An 18,538-nucleotide genomic window follows, 5' to 3' on the forward strand; every position below is an offset into this window, starting at 1 on the left:
TCCCCAAAGAATGATGTTTCCACCTCCATGCTTCACGGTTGGGATGGTGTTCTTGAGGTTGCTCTCATCCTTCTTCTTCCTCCAAACACGGCGAGTGGAGTTTAGACCAAAAAGCTATATTTTTGTCTCATCAGACCACATGACCTTCTCCCATTCCTCCTCTGGGTCATCCAGATGGTCATTGGCAAACTTCAGACGGGCCTGGACATGCGCTGGCTTGAGCAGGGGGACCTTGCGTGCGCTGCAGGATTTTAATCCATGACGACGTAGTGTGTTACTAATGGTTTTCTTTGAGACTGTGGTCCCAGCTCTCTTCAGGTCATTGACCAGGTCCTGCCGTGTAGTTCTGGGCTGATCCCTCACCTTCCTCATGATCATTGATGCCCCACGAGGTGAGATCTTGCATGGAGCCCCAGACCGAGGGTGAATGACCGTCATATTGAACTTCTTCCATTTTCTAATAATTGCGCCAACAGTTGTTGCCTTCTCACCAAGCTGCTTTTCTATTGTCCTGTAGCCCATCCCAGCCTTGTGCAGGTCTACAATTTTATCCCTGATGTTCTTACACAGCTCTCTGGTCTTGGCCGTTGTGGAGAGGTTGGAGTCTGTTTGATTGAGTGTGTGGACAGGTGTCTTTTATACAGGTAACAAGTTCAAACAGGTGCAGTTAATACAGGTAATGAGTGGAGAACAGGAGGGCTTCTTAAAGAAAAACTAACAGGTCTGTGAGAGTCAGAATTCTTACTGGTTGGTAGGTGATCAAATACTTATGTCATGCAATAAAATGCAAATTAATTACTTAAAAATCATACAATGTGATTTTCTGGATTTTTGTCGGCAGTGTATCAAATACTTGTTCTCCCCACTGTATATTCACGTAACCAAATAGTGTACCTGATTAAAACAAACTGGTTTTGCAATGAAGGTCTACAACACCCCCTAGAGTAGCACCATGGTGTAGCCAGGGGACAGCTAGTTTCCGTCCTCCTCTGGCTACATTGACTTCACTACAAAACCTAGGAGGCTCTGGCTCCTCACCCCATTCCATAGACCTACATGGTAGCTATGATGGAGACCACCCAGAACGTCAAGTAATATTTTGTCAAGACAACCATCAATAAAGATTATGTGCTTGAATGACAATGGACTGTGTGGTTTCTTGTTTCAGAAATATTAATGCTTTATCATAGACAGACAATATGAATATGTGAGTATGGATTTCATAGCAGATACATTTTGCGTTGTTTTCAAATCTACATATTTCAACCAAAACATGGTGTCCAGCTCTACAGTTGCCTCCACAAACACTCTCCATACGGTATATAACTCTGAATCTAATGTTTAAAAAACTAAGAGTTTGATTAATAGATATATAATTATGTAACTTGCATTCAGATTTCTACTATCAGCATTTCTAAAAAATATTGCCAAGTATTAAACTCTGTACAAGTTAATGTCATAAATGACACTATTCAAGATCATACTGACACATATGCTTTCTCAAGACCATAGAATTGGCCTCATATGCAAAAGGTAACAACCTACATTATAAGATAGTCAGATGTATGGGAGCACGCCAAATCAGATTAATCAAGTTGAAGGACACAGAAGGTACTAAACTGCTTGAAGTAACCCTGGATTGTAAACTGTCATGGTCAAAACATATTGACACAACAGTAGCTAAGATGGGGAGAAGTATCTCCATAATTAAGCGCTGCTCTGCCTTCTTAACAACACTATCAACAAGGCAGGTCCTACAGGCCCTAGTTTTGTCGCACCTAGACTACTGATCAGTAATGTGGTCAGGTGCCACAAAGAGAGACTTTGCAGTTGGCTCTAACAGGGCAGCATGGCTGGCCCTTAAAGGTACATGGAGAGCTAACGTTAATGATATGCATCTCAATCTCTCATGGCTCAAAGTGGAAGAGAGGCTGACGTCATCACTACTTGTTTTTGTAAGAAGTGTTGACAATGATGAATGTACCGAGCTCAATGTTTAAACTACTAGCACACAGCTTGGACACCCATGCATACCCGACAAGACATGCCACCAGAGGTCTTTTCACAATCCCCAAGTCCAGAACAGACTATGGGAGGCGCACAGTACTACATAGAGCCATGACTACATGGAACTCTATTCCACATCATGTAACTGATGCAAGAAGTAAAATACACTTTATGGAACAGCGGGGACTGTGAAGAGACACACACAAAGGTAAGGACACACGCACACATTGTGATATTGTTGTATGGTGGTATTAAACATTAAGGCGGTGACCCGATCCTGTAGGTTCATGCTCTACAACATTCGAAGAGTACGACCCTGCCTTACACAGGAAGCGGCACAGGTCCTAATCCAGGCACTTGTCATCTCCCGTCTGGATTACTGCAACTCGCTGTTGGCTGGGCCTGTGCCATTAAACCCCTACAACTCATCCAGAATGCCACAGCCCGTCTGGTGTTCAACCTTCCCAAGTTCTCTCACGTCACCCCGCTCCTCCGCACACTCCACTGGCTTCCAGTTGAAGCTCGCATCTGCTACAAGACCATGGTGCTTGCCTATGGAGCTGTGAGGGGAACGGCACCTCCGTACCTTCAGGCTCTGATCAGTCCCTACACCCAAACGAGGGCATTGCGTTCATCCACCTCTGGCCTGCTGGCCCCCCTACCTCTGCGGAAGCACAGTTCCCGCTCAGCCCAGTCAAAACTGTTCGCTGCTCTGGCACCCCAATGGTGGAACAAGCTCCCTCACAACGCCAGGACAGCGGAGTCACTCACCACCTTCCGGAGACACTTGAAACCCCACCTCTTTAAGGAATACCTGGGATAGGATAAAGTAATCCTTCTACCCACCCTTACCCCACCCCACCCCAAAAAATAAAAATAAAAAATTTAATTAAAATAAAATAAAAAAGATTGTAAAGTGCTTATCCCACTGGCTATAATGTGAATGCACCTATTTGTAAGTCGCTCTGGATAAGAGTGTCTGCTAAATGACGTAAATGTAAATGTAAATTATGTATTGTAGATATGTAGTGGTGTAATAATGTTATATGATGTACTGTTTTATCTTTTGTTTTATATGTGATGTAAGTGATTTAATGTGTTTGGACCCCAGGAAGAGTGGGGATCCCTAATAAATACAAAAACATAAATAAAAATACAGAAGACAGAATCATAGTGTCATCAAGTCAAAGCATCTTTATTGCATTCACAATGGGGTCGGATGTTGGTGTTCCATCCAGATGTAGTAGAACGTGTTGTTCTGGAGGTGTTAACCATAGAAATAGAATTACCAGAAAAGAAATCCCCATTCAAGTCAATGTTCCATGATGGGTGTCTGTGGGGCTTTAGCCATTCTAGAAAGAATAGGAGGATGGTATGCAAATCCTAAACTAGAGTTAACCAGAGCTGGCCTAAACAAATAACACAGATAACAAAGATAGGGATTTTTCATCTGACAAAGACTTTGCATAAGATGAAACGTTGTATTTTAGGTTGCATGAATAAAGCACTGAGGAGGAGCAATATTCCATGTGCTGGCCTCTCATTTCCTATACCCATTCTAGTAATTATATTTCTATGGGGTTAACCTGTTGCTTGATGCAGTGCTCGCTGTGTGTGGGACCTTAAGAGGTGTGTTTGGTTTCACTTGAGGAGACAACCTTGCCGTTAATCATTTCCTCTGTGACGATCACCACCTTGCGTGTGGTGGAGGTGGAGGAGCTGGGGCCGGATTTGGAGGAGCTGAGGCCGGAGCTGAGGCCGAGGCTGTGAGGAAGGGAAACCCATGGTTAGCATAGTTAGCATCTATGATCTATGATCATAATAAGTATCTATTTAAGGTCACATAGCTGTAGATTCATGTCAAAAGTAACCATGGCTCATACTAAGGTCAAATTCAAATGAACATTGTTTTTAAAGTCAAATGTTGAGGGAGACATCAATTCATTTTCACTTGTTTCAAGGTCCCATGTCTCCCCTCTTCCCAACCCACAAAGATGTAACACTCTCCTCCCACATCCCTGTCTGTTTTATTGGCCTCCCTCTGTCCAATCGCATCCTGCCTTACCCGCTAGCCTCTCCGTCCAGCAGCCTCCTGTACTCAGCGATCTCCATCTCCAGGCGTGTCTTGATGTCCAGCAGCATCTTGTACTCCTGGCCCTGGCGTTCCATGTCGCTGCGGAGAGACATTAGCTGCTCCTCCAGACTGGTCACTTGGCTCTGGAGGCGTCCCAGCTGCATGGAGTAACGGCCCTCCGTCTCCGCCAGCGTGTTCTCCAGGGAGCCTTTCTATTGGCCGGAGAGAAAGAGATGATGTGTCAAAAACAGTGGGAGTAGATTTGGAAAGTTTACTGTCATACTGAAAAGGTTAGCTCTAGTAATTGAATGTGTATGCAGGTAGAGGTTAGCTATAGTAATGTAGTGGTGCCTGGCTATAACAACTTGAGGGATAGTGGACGAGACCAGGTGAAAGTGAGATACTTGAGGTTTCGTAAAGAGAATGATGAAAGAGTCAAATGTTTATTATTGAAGAAAGTTGCAGAAAGGGTATGTAAGCAATGTCCCCTAAAATGTGGTCCTTGGTCAGATGTTAGTAATTACGGCTCACCATGCTGAGCTGTGACTGCAGTTCGATCTCCAGGCCCTGCAGTGTGCGACGGATCTCTGAGATCTCTGACTTGGAGGTCTGGAGAACCTCTGTGCTGGACGCCACCTCCTTGTTCAACGTCTCTGTCTGTAAAACACAATACGTAGTCAGTCATCACAAGAACAAAACAACATTTCAACTCATGATAGAATGTGACAACGTTACCAACTAGAATTTAAGGAACATCTACACCATGAACATAGTTTAGAGGTTCTACCTTGGTCTGGAACCAGGACTCCAGGTCGCGCTGGTTCTTGGCACTAACGGACTCGTACTGCTCACGGATCTCAGCCATGACTCTGCTCAGGTCCTCCTGTGGTGCTGCGTCCACCTCCACGTTGATCTGTCCAGTCATCTGTGTCCTCATGGCCAGCAGCTCCTGTGGAGAAACACATAGTTGTGAGTTTAAAGGATTAAATAGTGACTATCCTCTGCCTGATGGTAACAACTTGACCTGCCCTCTGGCTTCATTATAAATGTGAACACCATTGCTTGATACAGATGTGCTTGAAAGCCAGCAATGGTGTTCTAATGAAGACCCATAGCAGGTAGACATGGTCAATAGATGTAATACATTAAGGGACTGTATGGATATGTTCCATCAGCCCACACACACCTCCTCATGGTTCTTTTTGAGATAGATGAGCTCCTCCTTCAGCCCCTCGATCTGCATCTCCAGGTCAGATCTGGCCAGGGTCAGCTCGTCCAGCAGCCTCTTCAGCCCGGCGATGTCTGCCTCCACCGACTGACGCATGGCCAGCTCATTCTCATACCTGAGAGATGGAGAGAGCTTAGGTCAACGAACTGCCTGAATGTGTTCCTCTGTGAGAATAGCAGGGGGTTTATAGATTCTAGTATTCCATTTAGTTTTGTGAAAAAACAGAAAGTAGCACCAGGTTTCTGATATGTCTGTTGGGAGGGTGTGGTAATGGTGGAGGTGGAGGGTAATGTCATTTGGTTTCCATTTTTATAGATTCAACACAAAATAAAAAATAAAAACAGTGTGAGGGTTTTTATAGATTTGGGCGTATTCCATTTGGTTTATGGAATGCACCAGCAGTGTACTGTATATGTGGATGGTGTTGGATATACTTACTTGGTTCTGAAGTCGTCTGCAGCAAGCTTTGCATTGTCGATGTTCAGATAGATGCCTCCGTTCAAGCGGGTGGCAGCCTGGATCTAAGTGGTGGAGGATGGCAAAACATTTCAGGATGGGGCATGCATAGCATTTCACACAAATGCAGTACGCACAAACTGTGAAACAACACTGTAATCATTGAGTTCTGAGTTTCAGCTGCACTGTAAATGATAGCTCATAGCATTGCAGGGAACCTGTTGACTTTATGAACATTGTAAAGCATGGCACAAAGAAACAAATTGCACCTTTCGCAATCGCCTGGGGAATGTTAAGAGAGAGGAAGGATTGGCTTCCATGATCGGCTTTATTTGCAATGCTTCAGCTGAAAATATGCATACTGTCTTTGCATCTATCTTTGGTGCAATATATTGGTTGAATCAATTATAACAAATGTATATAATTTTGCATTTTCCAATATTCATATTCATATCACTCTTAGTAACTTGTTGGAAAAACAAGCTGATGATGTGTACACCATGTACCTGTACTCTCTAACAAAGTATAACATTGTCACAAAACATTGCCATTGTTTTGACATGCTGTGATGTCATCATTGAGTGCTCTTGCCATCGAGGAGACATGTCACGTACCTTGTCCTGCAGGTCAGCGATAGTAGTGTGGAAGCCAGAGTAGTCGCGAGCGCTGGGGGAGGTCTTGCTCTCCATGAACTGACGGATCTTCAGCTCCAGCTCGCTGTTGGCCGCCTCCAGCAAGCGCACCTTCTCCAAGTAGGTGGACAGGCGGTCGTTCAGGTTCTGCATTGTGGCCTTCTCGTTGGCCGACACATTAAAGTCGGCTCCACCGCCGCCGCCGCCGCCACCCCCTCCCATTCCGAAACCATATCCGCCACCACCACCGCCGCCACCGGAGCCGAACGAGGAGCTAGAGATGCGCACCCCAGATCCTCCTGCACCTCCATACACACTGCCGGCCCTCATGGCAGTGACGCGGCCTCCTCCACCGCCACCACCACCCATCGAGGAGAAGCGGGAGGAGCCCATGCCCATACCCATTCCACCACCACCTCCAGACCTCATGGACATGGTGCCACCTCTGCCTCCACCACCACTGCTGCTGTAGGACATGCTAGATCTGGAGAAGGACATGGCTGCTGAGAGGGAGTCTGCCTGCCTGGGATGAGGAGAGAGAATGTTGTGCACGGCCCAGCCACTGTTCCCTTTTTATATGCTGCACAGGGCAGAAGGAGGGAGGGAGGGTGGGAGGAGGACATGGGTGGGAGAGGCAGAAGGGAGGAATAGAGAAGGGAGGAATACAGGGAGGTATTACCTCATGTAGGGAAGGGCTCCTCCACCCACTTTGACACCCTGCGGGCAGATGCTAGGATGCAGAAGGAGATGGAAGAGGATAGATACAGTCATGGCCAAAATTGTTGGCACCCCTGAAATTTTTCCAGAAAATGAAGTATTTCTCACAGAAAAGTATTGAAATTACACATGTTTTGCTATGCACATGTTTATTTCCTTTGTGTGTATTGGAATAACACAAAAAAAACAGGAAAAAAGCCAATTTGACATAATTTCACACAAAACTCAAAAAATGGGCCGGACAAAATGATTGGCACCCTTAACTTAATATTTAGTTGCACACCCTTTGGAAAAAATAACTGAAATCAGTCGCTTCCTATAACCATCAATAAGCTTCTTACACCTCTCACCCGGAATTTTGGACCACTCTTCTTTTGCAAACTGCTCCAGGTCTCTCATATTGGATGGGTGCCTTTTCCCAACAGCAATTTTAAGATCTCTCCACAGGTGTTCAATGGGGTTAAGATCTGGACTCATTGCTGGCCACTTCAGAACTCTCCAGCGCTTTGTTGCCATCCATTTCTGGGTGCTTTTTGAAGTATGTTTGGGGTCATTGTCCTGCTGGAAGACCCATGATCTCGGACGCAAACCCAGCTTTCTGACACTGGGCCCTACATTGCGACCCAAAATCCTTTGGTAATCCTCAGATTTCATGATGCCTTGCACACAGTCAAGGCACCCAGTGCCAGAGGCAGCAAAACAACCCCAAAACATCTTTGAACCTCCACCATATTTGACTGTAGGTACTGTGTTCTTTTCTTTGAAGGCTTCATTACATTTTCGGTAAACAGTAGAACGATGTGCTTTACCAAAAGCTCTATCTTGGTCTCATCTGTCCATAAGACGTTCTCCCAGAAGGAATTTGGCTTACTCATGTACATTTTGGCAAACTGTAGTCTTGCTTTTTTATGTCTCTGTGTCAGCAGTGGGGTCCTCCTGGGTCTCCTGCCATAGCGTTTCATTTCATTCAAATTTCGACGTATAGTTCAGCGCTGACACTGATGCACCCTGAGCCTGCAGGACAGCTTGAATTTCTTTGGAACTTGTTTGGGGCTGCTTATCCACCATCCGGACTATCCTGCGTTGCAACCTTTCATCAATTTTTCTCTTCCGTCCACGTCCAGGGAGATTAGCTACAGTGCCATGGGTTGCAAACTTCTTGATCATGTTGCGCACTGTGGACAAAGGAACATCTAGATCTCTGGAGATGGACTTGTAACCTTGAGATTGTTGATATTTTTCCACAATTTTGGTTCTCAAGTCCTCAGACAGTTCTCTTTTTCCTCTTTCTGTTCTCCATGCTTAGTGTGGCACACACAGAAACACAATGCAAAGACTGAGTCAACTTCTCTCCTTTTTATCTGCTTTCAGGTGTGATTTTTAGATTGCCCACACCTGTTACTTGCCCCAGGTGAGTTTAAAGGAGCATCACATGCTTGGAACAAACTTATTTATCCACAATTTTGAAAGGGTGCCAATAACTTTGTCCGGCCCATTTTTTTAGTTTTGTGTGAAATTATGTCAAATTTGCTTTTTTCCTGTTTTTTTTTGTGTTATTCCAATACACACAAAGGAAATAAACATGTGCATAGCAAAACATGTGTAATTTCAATACTTTTCTGTGAGAAATACTTCATTTTCTGGAAAAATTTCAGGGGTGCCAACAATTTTGGCCATGACTGTATATAAGTACTGTATGTGTGGATATGCAAATATTGAAAATATACTATTGTTGTACAACTCCACTCTCCCCCATCTCACTCTATATATGGCGTCTGCCTACAGGGTGCTTGCAGACATTCACACAAACATATACTAGTGCACACACCCATAAACAGTTGGAATTCCTCTCCGATAAAAGCGTCTGGTTTAAAGAGTGGACACGCCTGCTTCTTTCATCCCCAGGTAGGTCAGTCAATCAGTCAACACACAAAGTATAACTCTGACATGCTGTGACAGGTGGACTTTGTCATGTTTTCTGAGCATATCCTTTGACACACTGAATGGCTATTTACCTTATTTACCTGTTATGTTACTAAGACAACAAGGTACATTGTGATCTTTCGCTTGACACCCAGACAACATTCTCTCCGAACAGACCTGTCTTTGTCTCACACACTGATCTCTCGCAAGAAAATGTCCTGTCCTTTTCCTTACATGCAACAGTCCATTGTTGCTTCATAGTTTTTTTCCATCTACTGTAGGAGTCTGCTGGATTGACAAAAGTCATTTTTTAATTCCCTTTACCACTTTATAGCACCCATGGGATGAGTCATTACTCCGGGCATTGTACCCCAGGAAAACTCACCCCAGATGGTATTAAAGTACAGTTATTTTCCCTTAATACCTTGGCAGGGTACTTGGTATCTGCATATTTCCATATAACTAGAGCATTTCTTGCATATTTTTTTGTCACGCTCCAGGGGTTGTCATTTTAGTCCCACATTTTGTACATGGAAAAGTTGATTTACATTTGATCAAGCCAATGCAACATGTCCTTATGTTAATATTGTCACGGTTCCCTAAGACAGAACCCAGAAGCAGACCAGGACAAGGAGAGTTGAACGAAGGTGAGGGTTTATTACAGATTCAAAAGGTGCAGAATAATCCAGGAGACGGAGCGGGTGGCGGAGATGAGTAGGTGGAGGTGAAGTGGCAGATTAAACGATGGCACGGCAGGGGTTGGGTGAAGGTTCCGGGAGAATGATGTTAATGGCTAACGATCCGGCAGGGAATGGATGTTAGACCAGAGCCTAAGAAGGGTGATGATCAGGACCAGGTGTGCAGATTGCTGATGGGATGCAGGTGCGGAAATCAAGAGAGCTCCCCGGAGCGTTCCAGCACCCTCGGGAAACTGGAGATCACGAGCAGAACAACTAGACCACAGACAGGACCCGACTCAGACTGCCGGGATCGTTACAGTACCCCCTCCGACGAACGCCACCGGGCGGACTCCCGGAGCGCCAGGATGGAGGCGGTAGAAGTCACTGATGAGGTCAGCATCTAGGATCTGTCGCCGCGGAATCCAACTCCTCTCTTCAGGACCATACCCCTCCCAGTCCACGAGATACTGGAAACCCCGGCCCCGCCGTCTGGAATCCATGATGCGTCGCACCGTGTAGGCAGGACCACCTCCGATCATCCGAGGAGGAGGAGGAGGAGGCGGAGGAGGCAACAGAGGACTGAGGAAAACAGGCTTGAGGCAGGAGACATGAAAGGTGGGATGGACTCTGAGCGTCCTCGGGAGTTTGAGTCGAACTGCCACCGGATTGATCACCTTCTCCACCACAAACGGACCAATGAACTTCGGTAACAACTTCCTAGACTCAGTCCGTAAAGGAAGATCCCGTGTGGCCAACCAGACCCTATCTCCGATGGTGTAGGTGGGAGCGGGGATCCGGCGACGATTCGCCTGGAGCTGATACCGGTCCGAAACTCTAAGGAGTGCCTTTCTGGCCCGATGCCAGGTCCGGTGGCAACGACGAATATGGGCCTGAACAGAAGGCACTGAGAGCTCCCTCTCCTGAGAAGGGAACAAGGGAGGTTGGTAGCCATACAGGCACTGGAAGGGAGACATCCCAGTGGCAGATGTAGGGAGAGTATTGTGGGCATACTCAACCCAAGGCAACTGAGAGACCCAGGAGGTGGGGTTGGAAGAGGCCAGGCAGCGTAGCGTGGATTCCATCTTCTGGTTGGCTCTCTCCGCCTGACCATTAGATTGGGGGTGAAACCCAGATGTGAGACTGACTGTAGCTCCAATGGCCAAACAGAAGGACTTCCAGACAGCAGAGGTAAACTGAGGGCCACGGTCGGAAACGATATCACTGGGCAAACCGTGGACCCTGAAAACCTCCCTAACCAGGATCTCGGACGTCTCCGAGGCAGAGGGAAGCTTGGCAATTGGCACAAAGTGGGCGAACTTGCTGAATCTGTCCACGATAGTCAGAACGACCGTGTTCCCCTCAGAAGCGGGCAACCCAGTGACAAAGTCCAGGGCCAGATGCGACCATGGTCGCGGGGAATAGGAAGGGGGTGAAGTAGTCCAGAGCTGGGCCGATTGGTACTCTTATTCTGCGCACACACTGGACAGGCAGCAACATAACCCCGAGTATCCTCGGCCATGGCAGGCCACCAAAACGTCTGCGAAGAAACGCCATCGTCCGAGCCACGCCAGGGTGACAAGCCATCTTGCTGGCGTGGGACCATTTGAGGACCGCAGGACGAACCGACTCAGGCACAAACAACCGACCGGGTGGACCGTTACGGGACCGGGCTGCGTCCGAAGGGCCGCCATCACCTCCTCCTCAATCTTCCACCTAACAGCTCCCACGACGCAGTTCCGGGGAGAATTGTCTCGGTCTTGGACCCACTCTCCTCCGTCTTGGAGAACATCCGAGACAAGGCGTCCGCCTTGCCGTTCTTAGATCCAGGTCGGAACGTCAGGGAAAAAATTGAATCGTCCGAAAAACAACGACCACCTGGCCTGACGGGAGTTGAGACGTCTAGCCGATTGCACGTAAGCAAGATTCTTGTGGTCAGTCCAGACAATAAACGGTTGCTCCGCCCCCTCCAACCAGTGGCGCCACTCCTCCAAGGCAAGTTTCACCGCGAGAAGCTCCCGGTTACCCACATCGTAATTCCTCTCCGCAGGCGAAAGGCGACGAGAGTAGTAGGCGCAGGGATGGAGTTTACTGTCCGTGGAGCATCGCTGCGACAGGATGGCGCCAACTCCCACATCAGACGCGTCCACTTCAACGACGAACTGACGGGCCGTGTCCGGTTGAATCAATTATAACAAATGTATATAATTTTGCATTTTCCAATATTCATATTCATATCACTCTTAGTAACTTGTTGGAAAAACAAGCTGATGATGTGTACACCATGTACCTGTACTCTCTAACAAAGTATAACATTGTCACAAAACATTGCCATTGTTTTGACATGCTGTGATGTCATCATTGAGTGCTCTTGCCATCGAGGAGACATGTCACGTACCTTGTCCTGCAGGTCAGCGATAGTAGTGTGGAAGCCAGAGTAGTCGCGAGCGCTGGGGGGAGGTCTTGCTCTCCATGAACTGACGGATCTTCAGCTCCAGCTCGCTGTTGGCCGCCTCCAGCAAGCGCACCTTCTCCAAGTAGGTGGACAGGCGGTCGTTCAGGTTCTGCATTGTGGCCTTCTCGTTGGCCGACACATTAAAGTCGGCTCCACCGCCGCCGCCGCCGCCACCCCCTCCCATTCCGAAACCATATCCGCCACCACCACCGCCGCCACCGGAGCCGAACGAGGAGCTAGAGATGCGCACCCCAGATCCTCCTGCACCTCCATACACACTGCCGGCCCTCATGGCAGTGACGCGGCCTCCTCCACCGCCACCACCACCCATCGAGGAGAAGCGGGAGGAGCCCATGCCCATACCCATTCCACCACCACCTCCAGACCTCATGGACATGGTGCCACCTCTGCCTCCACCACCACTGCTGCTGTAGGACATGCTAGATCTGGAGAAGGACATGGCTGCTGAGAGGGAGTCTGCCTGCCTGGGATGAGGAGAGAGAATGTTGTGCACGGCCCAGCCACTGTTCCCTTTTTTATATGCTGCACAGGGCAGAAGGAGGGAGGGAGGGTGGGAGGAGGACATGGGTGGGAGAGGCAGAAGGGAGGAATAGAGAAGGGAGGAATACAGGGAGGTATTACCTCATGTAGGGAAGGGCTCCTCCACCCACTTTGACACCCTGCGGGCAGATGCTAGGATGCAGAAGGAGATGGAAGAGGATAGATACAGTCATGGCCAAAATTGTTGGCACCCCTGAAATTTTTCCAGAAAATGAAGTATTTCTCACAGAAAAGTATTGAAATTACACATGTTTTGCTATGCACATGTTTATTTCCTTTGTGTGTATTGGAATAACACAAAAAAACAGGAAAAAAGCCAATTTGACATAATTTCACACAAAACTCAAAAAAATGGGCCGGACAAAATGATTGGCACCCTTAACTTAATATTTAGTTGCACACCCTTTGGAAAAAATAACTGAAATCAGTCGCTTCCTATAACCATCAATAAGCTTCTTACACCTCTCACCCGGAATTTTGGACCACTCTTCTTTTGCAAACTGCTCCAGGTCTCTCATATTGGATGGGTGCCTTTTCCCAACAGCAATTTTAAGATCTCTCCACAGGTGTTCAATGGGGTTAAGATCTGGACTCATTGCTGGCCACTTCAGAACTCTCCAGCGCTTTGTTGCCATCCATTTCTGGGTGCTTTTTGAAGTATGTTTGGGGTCATTGTCCTGCTGGAAGACCCATGATCTCGGACGCAAACCCAGCTTTCTGACACTGGGCCCTACATTGCGACCCCAAAATCCTTTGGTAATCCTCAGATTTCATGATGCCTTGCACACAGTCAAGGCACCCAGTGCCAGAGGCAGCAAAACAACCCCAAAACATCTTTGAACCTCCACCATATTTGACTGTAGGTACTGTGTTCTTTTCTTTGAAGGCTTCATTACATTTTCGGTAAACAGTAGAACGATGTGCTTTACCAAAAAGCTCTATCTTGGTCTCATCTGTCCATAAGACGTTCTCCCAGAAGGAATTTGGCTTACTCATGTACATTTTGGCAAACTGTAGTCTTGCTTTTTTATGTCTCTGTGTCAGCAGTGGGGTCCTCCTGGGTCTCCTGCCATAGCGTTTCATTTCATTCAAATTTCGACGTATAGTTCGCGCTGACACTGATGCACCCTGAGCCTGCAGGACAGCTTGAATTTCTTTGGAACTTGTTTGGGGCTGCTTATCCACCATCCGGACTATCCTGCGTTGCAACCTTTCATCAATTTTTCTCTTCCGTCCACGTCCAGGGAGATTAGCTACAGTGCCATGGGTTGCAAACTTCTTGATCATGTTGCGCACTGTGGACAAAGGAACATCTAGATCTCTGGAGATGGACTTGTAACCTTGAGATTGTTGATATTTTTCCACAATTTTGGTTCTCAAGTCCTCAGACAGTTCTCTTTTCCTCTTTCTGTTCTCCATGCTTAGTGTGGCACACACAGAAACACAATGCAAAGACTGAGTCAACTTCTCTCCTTTTTATCTGCTTTCAGGTGTGATTTTTAGATTGCCCACACCTGTTACTTGCCCCAGGTGAGTTTAAAGGAGCATCACATGCTTGGAACAAACTTATTTATCCACAATTTTGAAAGGGTGCCAATAACTTTGTCCGGCCCATTTTTTTAGTTTTGTGTGAAATTATGTCAAATTTGCTTTTTTCCTGTTTTTTTTGTGTTATTCCAATACACACAAAGGAAATAAACATGTGCATAGCAAAACATGTGTAATTTCAATACTTTTCTGTGAGAAATACTTCATTTTCTGGAAAAATTTCAGGGGTGCCAACAATTTTGGCCATGACTGTATATAAGTACTGTATGTGTGGATATGCAAATATTGAAAATATACTATTGTTGTACAACTCCACTCTCCCCCATCTCACTCTATATATGGCGTCTGCCTACAGGGTGCTTGCAGACATTCACACAAACATATACTAGTGCACACACCCATAAACAGTTGGAATTCCTCTCCGATAAAAGCGTCTGGTTTAAAGAGTGGACACGCCTGCTTCTTTCATCCCCAGGTAGGTCAGTCAATCAGTCAACACACAAAGTATAACTCTGACATGCTGTGACAGGTGGACTTTGTCATGTTTTCTGAGCATATCCTTTGACACACTGAATGGCTATTTACCTTATTTACCTGTTATGTTACTAAGACAACAAGGTACATTGTGATCTTTCGCTTGACACCCAGACAACATTCTCTCCGAACAGACCTGTCTTTGTCTCACACACTGATCTCTCGCAAGAAAATGTCCTGTCCTTTTCCTTACATGCAACAGTCCATTGTTGCTTCATAGTTTTTTTCCATCTACTGTAGGAGTCTGCTGGATTGACAAAAGTCATTTTTTAATTCCCTTTACCACTTTATAGCACCCATGGGATGAGTCATTACTCCGGGCATTGTACCCCAGGAAAACTCACCCCAGATGGTATTAAAGTACAGTTATTTTCCCTTAATACCTTGGCAGGGTACTTGGTATCTGCATATTTCCATATAACTAGAGCATTTCTTGCATATTTTTTTGTCACGCTCCAGGGGTTGTCATTTTAGTCCCACATTTTGTACATGGAAAAGTTGATTTACATTTGATCAAGCCAATGCAACATGTCCTTATGTTAATATTGTCACGGTTCCCTAAGACAGAACCCAGAAGCAGACCAGGACAAGGAGAGTTGAACGAAGGTGAGGGTTTATTACAGATTCAAAAGGTGCAGAATAATCCAGGAGACGGAGCGGGTGGCGGAGATGAGTAGGTGGAGGTGAAGTGGCAGATTAAACGATGGCACGGCAGGGGTTGGGTGAAGGTTCCGGGAGAATGATGTTAATGGCTAACGATCCGGCAGGGAATGGATGTTAGACCAGAGCCTAAGAAGGGTGATGATCAGGACCAGGTGTGCAGATTGCTGATGGGATGCAGGTGCGGAAATCAAGAGAGCTCCCCGGAGCGTTCCAGCACCCTCGGGAAACTGGAGATCACGAGCAGAACAACTAGACCACAGACAGGACCCGACTCAGACTGCCGGGATCGTTACAGTACCCCCTCCGACGAACGCCACCGGGCGGACTCCCCGGAGCGCCAGGATGGAGGCGGTAGAAGTCACTGATGAGGTCAGCATCTAGGATCTGTCGCCGCGGAATCCAACTCCTCTCTTCAGGACCATACCCCTCCCAGTCCACGAGATACTGGAAACCCCGGCCCCGCCGTCTGGAATCCATGATGCGTCGCACCGTGTAGGCAGGACCACCTCCGATCATCCGAGGAGGAGGAGGAGGAGGCGGAGGAGGCAACAGAGGACTGAGGAAAACAGGCTTGAGGCAGGAGACATGAAAGGTGGGATGGACTCTGAGCGTCCTCGGGAGTTTGAGTCGAACTGCCACCGGATTGATCACCTTCTCCACCACAAACGGACCAATGAACTTCGGTAACAACTTCCTAGACTCAGTCCGTAAAGGAAGATCCCGTGTGGCCAACCAGACCCTATCTCCGATGGTGTAGGTGGGAGCGGGGATCCGGCGACGATTCGCCTGGAGCTGATACCGGTCCGAAACTCTAAGGAGTGCCTTTCTGGCCCGATGCCAGGTCCGGTGGCAACGACGAATATGGGCCTGAACAGAAGGCACTGAGAGCTCCCTCTCCTGAGAAGGGAACAAGGGAGGTTGGTAGCCATACAGGCACTGGAAGGGAGACATCCCAGTGGCAGATGTAGGGAGAGTATTGTGGGCATACTCAACCCAAGGCAACTGAGAGACCCAGGAGGTGGGGTTGGAAGAGGCCAGGCAGCGTAGCGTGGATTCCATCTTCTGGTTGGCTCTCTCCGCCTGACCATTAGATTGGGGGTGAAACCCAGATGTGAGACTGACTGTAGCTCCAATGGCCAAACAGAAGGACTTCCAGACAGCAGAGGTAAACTGAGGGCCACGGTCGGAAACGATATCACTGGGCAAACCGTGGACCCTGAAAACCTCCCTAACCAGGATCTCGGACGTCTCCGAGGCAGAGGGAAGCTTGGCAATTGGCACAAAGTGGGCGAACTTGCTGAATCTGTCCACGATAGTCAGAACGACCGTGTTCCCCTCAGAAGCGGGCAACCCAGTGACAAAGTCCAGGGCCAGATGCGACCATGGTCGCCGGGGAATAGGAAGGGGGGTGAAGTAGTCCAGAGCTGGGCCGATTGGTACTCTTATTCTGCGCACACACTGGACAGGCAGCAACATAACCCCGAGTATCCTCGGCCATGGCAGGCCACCAAAAACGTCTGCGAAGAAACGCCATCGTCCGAGCCACGCCAGGGTGACAAGCCATCTTGCTGGCGTGGGACCATTTGAGGACCGCAGGACGAACCGACTCAGGCACAAACAACCGACCGGGTGGACCGTTACCGGGACCGGGCTGCGTCCGAAGGGCCGCCATCACCTCCTCCTCAATCTTCCACCTAACAGCTCCCACGACGCAGTTCCGGGGGAGAATTGTCTCGGTCTTGGACCCACTCTCCTCCGTCTTGGAGAACATCCGAGACAAGGCGTCCGCCTTGCCGTTCTTAGATCCAGGTCGGAACGTCAGGGAAAAATTGAATCGTCCGAAAAACAACGACCACCTGGCCTGACGGGAGTTGAGACGTCTAGCCGATTGCACGTAAGCAAGATTCTTGTGGTCAGTCCAGACAATAAACGGTTGCTCCGCCCCCTCCAACCAGTGGCGCCACTCCTCCAAGGCAAGTTTCACCGCGAGAAGCTCCCGGTTACCCACATCGTAATTCCTCTCCGCAGGCGAAAGGCGACGAGAGTAGTAGGCGCAGGGATGGAGTTTACTGTCCGTGGAGCATCGCTGCGACAGGATGGCGCCAACTCCCACATCAGACGCGTCCACTTCAACGACGAACTGACGGGCCGTGTCCGGTTGAGAGAGAATCGGTGCGTTGGTGAATCGCCTCTTCAAATCCAGAAACGCTCGATCCGCCTCCGGATTCCACTTGAAGCTCCTGATACTGGAAGTCAAGGCAGTTAACGGAGCGGCCACACGGCTGTAATCCCGGATGAATCTGCGGTAGAAATTCGCAAACCCCAAAAATCTCTGGAGCTGCAATCTCGTACCGGGCTGGGCCCATTCCAGAACCGCTCTAACCTTCTCCTGGTCCATCCTAATCTCTCCCCTGGAGATGATGTACCCGAGAAAGGATGTTGTGTGGGCGTGAAACTCGCACTTCTCGGCCTTCACGAACAGGCGATTCTCCAACAATCGCTGCAGAACCTGCCGGACATGCTGGACGTGGTCGGAAGGTTCCTTCGAGAAGATCAGAATGTCATCCAGATAAACAAACACAAAGAGACCGATCATATCTCTCAGGACGTCGTTCACCATACTCTGGAATACCGCTGGAGCATTGGTCAGTCCAAACGGCATCACCTGATACTCGAAGTGACCCATCGGTGTATTGAAACCCGTCAACCACTCGTCTCCCTCTCTGATCCGGACCATGTGATACGCATTGCGTAGGTCTAGCTTGGTGAACACCGTAGCACCCTGTAAGGAGTCGAAGGCAGAACTCATCAAGGGCAGGGGATACTTGTTCTTGACCGTGATGTCATTCAACCCCCGATAATCAATACACGGTCGAAGAGAGCCATCCTTCTTACCCACAAAGAAGAATCCTGCCCCAGGGGTGATGACGAGGGACGAACGAGACCAGCCGCTAGGGACTCCTTGATGTAGGTCTCCAAAGCCTCACGTTCAGGTCGGGAGATACTGTATAACCTTCCCTTGGGGTAGACAGCTCCAGGGAACAGGTTGATGGCACAATCATA

At 48.1% G+C, this 18,538-nt stretch overlaps 1 protein-coding gene and 1 pseudogene across 1 annotated transcript; both read right to left on the bottom strand.

Moving 5' to 3' along the window:
• Window positions 1-3,186: 3,186 nt before the first annotated feature.
• LOC121534045 (keratin, type I cytoskeletal 13-like) lies at window positions 3,187-6,957 on the bottom strand. The gene is made up of 7 exons (XM_041840476.2): window positions 6,380-6,957; window positions 5,748-5,830; window positions 5,268-5,424; window positions 4,869-5,030; window positions 4,613-4,738; window positions 4,073-4,293; window positions 3,187-3,771 (listed from the first exon to the last, which is right to left on the bottom strand). Exons 1-7 carry the CDS (start codon window positions 6,893-6,895, stop codon window positions 3,630-3,632), a joined length of 1,407 nt encoding a protein of 468 aa, XP_041696410.2. The 5' UTR covers window positions 6,896-6,957; the 3' UTR covers window positions 3,187-3,629.
• Window positions 6,958-7,077: 120 nt separating this feature from the next.
• On the bottom strand, window positions 7,078-12,695 carry LOC123482792 (annotated as a pseudogene).
• Between the last annotated feature and the right edge of the window lie 5,843 nt (window positions 12,696-18,538).

This window comes from Coregonus clupeaformis, chromosome 38 (genome assembly GCF_020615455.1).
Source record: "Coregonus clupeaformis isolate EN_2021a chromosome 38, ASM2061545v1, whole genome shotgun sequence".
Lineage (NCBI taxonomy): Eukaryota > Metazoa > Chordata > Actinopteri > Salmoniformes > Salmonidae > Coregonus > Coregonus clupeaformis.